The 4574-nt window shown below is 34.7% G+C and overlaps 1 protein-coding gene across 3 annotated transcripts; it reads left to right on the top strand.

Moving 5' to 3' along the window:
* Positions 1–238: 238 nt before the first annotated feature.
* On the top strand, positions 239–4073 carry LOC143603543 (putative prolyl 4-hydroxylase 10). Of its 3 annotated transcripts, none has more exons than XM_077080322.1 (7): positions 239–494; positions 569–668; positions 2490–2587; positions 2671–2768; positions 2858–2987; positions 3070–3257; positions 3831–4073. In XM_077080322.1, the coding sequence occupies exons 1-7, from the start codon at positions 295–297 to the stop codon at positions 3902–3904; spliced, it is 888 nt and encodes a 295-aa protein (XP_076936437.1). In that variant the 5' UTR covers positions 239–294; the 3' UTR covers positions 3905–4073. The 3 variants fall into 3 exon arrangements, with proteins under 3 accessions (XP_076936437.1, XP_076936439.1, XP_076936438.1); XM_077080324.1 differs by having other exon boundaries at positions 3070–3322; positions 3809–4073; XM_077080323.1 differs by having other exon boundaries at positions 239–498; positions 576–668.
* The last annotated feature ends 501 nt before the right edge of the window (positions 4074–4574 follow it).

Genomic DNA, 4574 nt, shown 5'->3' with positions numbered 1-4574 from the left:
ACAAATCCTGTGTAATACACGAGTTAAAAAACCAGTAGTGATAATGTTACATAACCTTGTTATCATAATATGAAAACAAATAAATTATTTACCATGAATGGAATTACCATCCCATCCCTTGTTGTTGGTTTCCAGGATACCAAACACGCACACGGTTTCTTTCTTTCTTTCTTTCGTACTTCCGTTTCCATCCCAAGAAACAAAAAGTCTTCCTTTTCCTTTCTCTTCTTCGTCTCCATTAAAACATTTTATTTAATCAGGGTTTCCTTCTGGATCTACACATTCCATTCATCAATGGCGTCCAAATCTCGATTATTACCCCGCGGCTCTTCACGCAGATCCTCATCCTCAACGCTCATCTTCTCAATCATGATCATCTGCTCCTTCTTCGTCTTAATCCTCCTCGCTCTCGGGATCCTTTCCATTCCATCCACTTCATCCGATTCTCCCAAGGCTCACGATCTCACCAACATCGTTCACCATACAGTTGACCGGTCAGTCACTTATTATTATTATTATTGTGGATTTGATATTTGAATTAAAGTGACATTGTTTAATTTGGTTATAGAAGTGAGAGTAAAGATAATACTAATGATGAGGAGAGAGCAGATCAGTGGGTTGAAGTCATCTCATGGGAGCCTAGAGCTGTTATTTATCACAATTTCCTCGTTAGTTACTTTCTTCATTACGCACGCTTCTTTAACCATTCTTTTTTATTATGTCTTTTAATAGACGCATTTTTATACTTTATTATTTGTTTAGATGATCTGATTGAGATATTGGTTATCGTGGTGGGATATCAGTCATTTTAGTATCATGCATAATACTAACAAATTAACCTTTTGCAACCTGCAAAACACTAACAATTGACAATTAAGACTTAAAACACGAATAGAAACATTAAGAAGAAAGACGGATGGAAGAACTAAGAAGAAAGGTATTGATATGGGAAAATCAGTGATATATCGGTCAATATCGCTGATATTGTCGGTACTGATATTTCACTTGGGGACCGATATTCCACTGATATTGACTGCATAGTTGTCAACTATAGTTTCTTTTTGTTCAATAGACTAATGAATCTTGATATCTCCTACAGCCCTGCCAATCATATAGGGTTTTCTGTCTACTCTTTTATGTGAACCATAAACAATAACATAATTTTTGTTTGGGATAAATTGTTATACACTTACTTTCTTATTCCAGACATAAGATTGTGGTAGTGTTTTCCCAAAATGTTAACTGAAGCACTTGGTTTTCAAGGCATGTTTTGGATATAGAGTGCAGTCTTAACCTTCTCTTTCAAATCTATTTGATGTCTCTGCCGGTTTTTTCACCTCCTGAAACAGAGTTTCTGATCAAAATCTGCTGTGTAACAAACTAACATAACAATAACTATTATACTAATTACTAATCTTCCATAGGCTGAAACTATCTCTTGCTTGAACTTATCTGTCAGTCTGTCACAAGTTTTGTTCACGGACTCGGCCTTTGTTACAGCCTAGAAAAACTTAGGGAACAAAACAACAGCTTTGACATCAGTTGTTGTGAATGATTGCACTGAAGATTCAAAGCATGAGACAAACACAATATTTATATACAATGTCTTTTTAAGAACATGCCAATGCTGGAGCATAAATTAATATGTTATTGGAGATTGCGAAATATGTGATGGATAGAAACTCTCAAGTTATTCTTTAACAGTAAACAGATCACTCTCTCAAGAAAGCTGTGAATTTTAGTATTCTCTAAGTCCATAAATTAAGATATAAATTCAATAAAAAAACAAAGAAAGACAACTGCTGAAAACCATGTAAGGCCCTATGCTATGTCTCATGGGCCTTGGATTTAAGGCTACACTGCATAAAAAAAGAAGATTATTTTCTTGTTCAAGGGTTAATATTATCTACAAAATGCTGACCCAGTAAATATACTCCCTCTGAACTCAATTAGTTGATTACATCAGTTTGGTTGTCTTCTAAAATCTAAACTACTATGAGTCCAAAGTGATATGATGCATATAACTTTCTTACGAAAATTTGATAATTGCATAAAGAAGTATATTAGTAGGGAGAATTTTGGTTTTAAAAGCTGTAGGAGAATATTTAATAATTACATATTTTGCTGATTTTTGAGAGTGAAGTCAAGGAATGATACTTGTGGAGAAATGTGGGAGTACAATTCACTATTTGGAAAGAACTGGGTAGGGTGTATTTTGTTGCTGCTAAAGTACCATTTGTTACTTGAAAACTTTTAGTTTTAGTTGCAGTTTAGTAACGCTGCATCCTTGCACAGAGAGAGATACTTTTATACAAAAGAAGTGCTCTCTCAGCTAAAATAAACTATATCCAGGAAGTACAAATTCTGGTTGCTTCTGTATCTATATTGCTTTCCATGGTTATATTTGCTTGTTTGAAAGCAAGCAAGCTTATTATACCACCTGACAGTTTACAGAAAACTTAACCAAATATTGTGCATTTTGATGGCAGTCTAAGGAGGAGTGTGAGTATTTAATTAATATGGCTAAACCTCATATGGTGAAATCAACTGTTGTTGATAGCGATACTGGCAAGAGCAAAGATAGTCGGTATGATACTTCTATCTATGTAACATTTATTTACTTGCTTCTTTTGCTTGTTCTTATAACAACAATTGTTAATTTTCATTTAGGGTTCGTACAAGTTCTGGCACGTTCTTGGCTCGTGGACGTGACAAAACGATCCGGACCATTGAAAAAAGGATTGCAGATTTTACCTTTTTACCTGTAGGTATGCTTTTTACATAACGTCATCTATCTAGTTATTATGCTTTAAATTTACTACATGAATAAATCACTTTTAAATTATAATAAGTACAGAACATGGTGAAGGCCTGCAAGTTCTCCACTACGAAGTTGGACAAAAATATGAGCCTCACTATGACTACTTCCAGGATGAATTTAACACCAGGAACGGTGGTCAACGAATGGCTACTGTTTTAATGTACCTGTAAGTGAACCTTTTGTTTAGCATGCATTCATCATCTCTAATCATTTTACTTATTTATTATTTACTTTTCTATAATTGACAGGTCAGATGTTGAAGAAGGTGGTGAGACGGTTTTCCCTTCTGCAAAGGGGAATATCAGTGCAGTACCTTGGTGGGATGAACTCTCGGATTGTGGGAAAGAAGGGTTATCGGTTAAACCAAAAATGGGTGACGCGCTGCTTTTTTGGAGTATGAAACCGGATGCATCACTCGATTCTTCAAGTTTACATGGTTTGTATTCAGGCTTGTAAACGAACCTAGCGAACATGTACAGACTACAGAGCATGTTCATATTCGTTTGTTTGATTTAAAGTGAACAAACGATAGAACACGAACAATTAAACGAATGAGGCTTTCTTGTTCGTGTTCTTCGTTACCAGTATAAACGAACGTAATTGAACATAGATGAACGAACGTAGCTGAGCTGAAACCAATTAAAGTAAATGTGAACAACAATGTGTTGGGCTTTAAAAGTTATTAATACACTATATTGCAATAAGCCTGAAAATTTAAATGAATATATTAACGAACGTGAACTAACGAACATAAATGAATGCTCCACAGACATAAATGAGCGAATACTGTTTAACTAAATGAACAACCAAACTTATTCGTGTTCGTTCGCAGTTCGCTTGCTAAAATAAACGAACTTTCTGCCAAACAGTTCATGAACAATTTGCCTAGTGTTCAGTTCGTTTACAAGCCTATCAGTCGTCGTTATATCAGCCCGTCTATGTTTTGGGAGACGGGCCAAAACTGTAGTGGTATAGGCCGGGGTTGAGTGTATCTTTTACTTTTTGATAGGTGGTTGCCCGGTTATCAAAGGGAACAAATGGTCGTCTACAAAATGGATCCGTGTGAATGAATATAAAGCTTAATTTTGGTTTTATAGTTGTTTTGATAAAATTTTAGGACTTGTGCTGTTACTAACTTAACTACAGAATGTTGTGTGTGAGTCGATGAATTTCATGTTCATATGAGTATTTGTATCAGCATGTGTGCAAAAATATACTTATCAATTTATTATATTGATATACTGGTTTTATATGGGAAAGACTATTGACCCGTGTTAAAGACATGGGATTTTGGATTAAAGTATTAAACCATGTCTTTGTGTACGCATTCTTGTCACTGATTACAGTTTTTGGCTGTGAATTGGCATATAAAAGTTGAGATTGCAGAAAATAAGAAAAATGGTCTATGAATAGATGTTGAAAAATTAGCCATCAACTTTGATGAATGGCTGGTGACTGGTCCATCTTTCACAATTTAGTTAATGATGTGTGGAATATGTAGACTGTATAAAAAAACATCGTCACAAATTGGTTTTTATTTTGGTTTTAATTTTTGAACCGTGTTTGTTTTATTTGAGGCGTTGCTAAGAAATTATAAAATTGTATTACTCTGTTCAATTGTATTACTCTGTTCAATAATTTCTACGCATTATGTGGATATTCAAATAAATCACAAGTAATTTTACACTTTGAAGAACAGTTTAGGCAAAGCTATCACGAACCATCCCGAAGTCTCCCTCTGTTGACATTTGTA

This window comes from Bidens hawaiensis, unplaced genomic scaffold, assembly GCF_021521415.1.
Source record: "Bidens hawaiensis isolate Kalapana, Puna unplaced genomic scaffold, B.hawaiensis_p1.1 tig00062125_1, whole genome shotgun sequence".
Taxonomy (NCBI): domain Eukaryota; kingdom Viridiplantae; phylum Streptophyta; class Magnoliopsida; order Asterales; family Asteraceae; genus Bidens; species Bidens hawaiensis.
The sequence above is the reverse complement of the archived record's forward strand: the minus strand, read 5'-3'. Positions and strand labels throughout refer to the sequence as shown.

Bases quoted from the DNA above. Each gene is read 5' to 3' on its own strand.
- LOC143603543 (XM_077080322.1), top strand. From the start codon at position 295: ATGGCGTCCAAATCTCGATTATTACCCCGCGGCTCTTCACGCAGATCC. The intron at 2,769-2,857 runs GTATGCTTTTTA...TAATAAGTACAG, and splicing joins TTTTACCTTTTTACCTGTAG to AACATGGTGAAGGCCTGCAA. The intron at 3,258-3,830 runs GTTTGTATTCAG...ACTTTTTGATAG, and splicing joins CGATTCTTCAAGTTTACATG to GTGGTTGCCCGGTTATCAAA.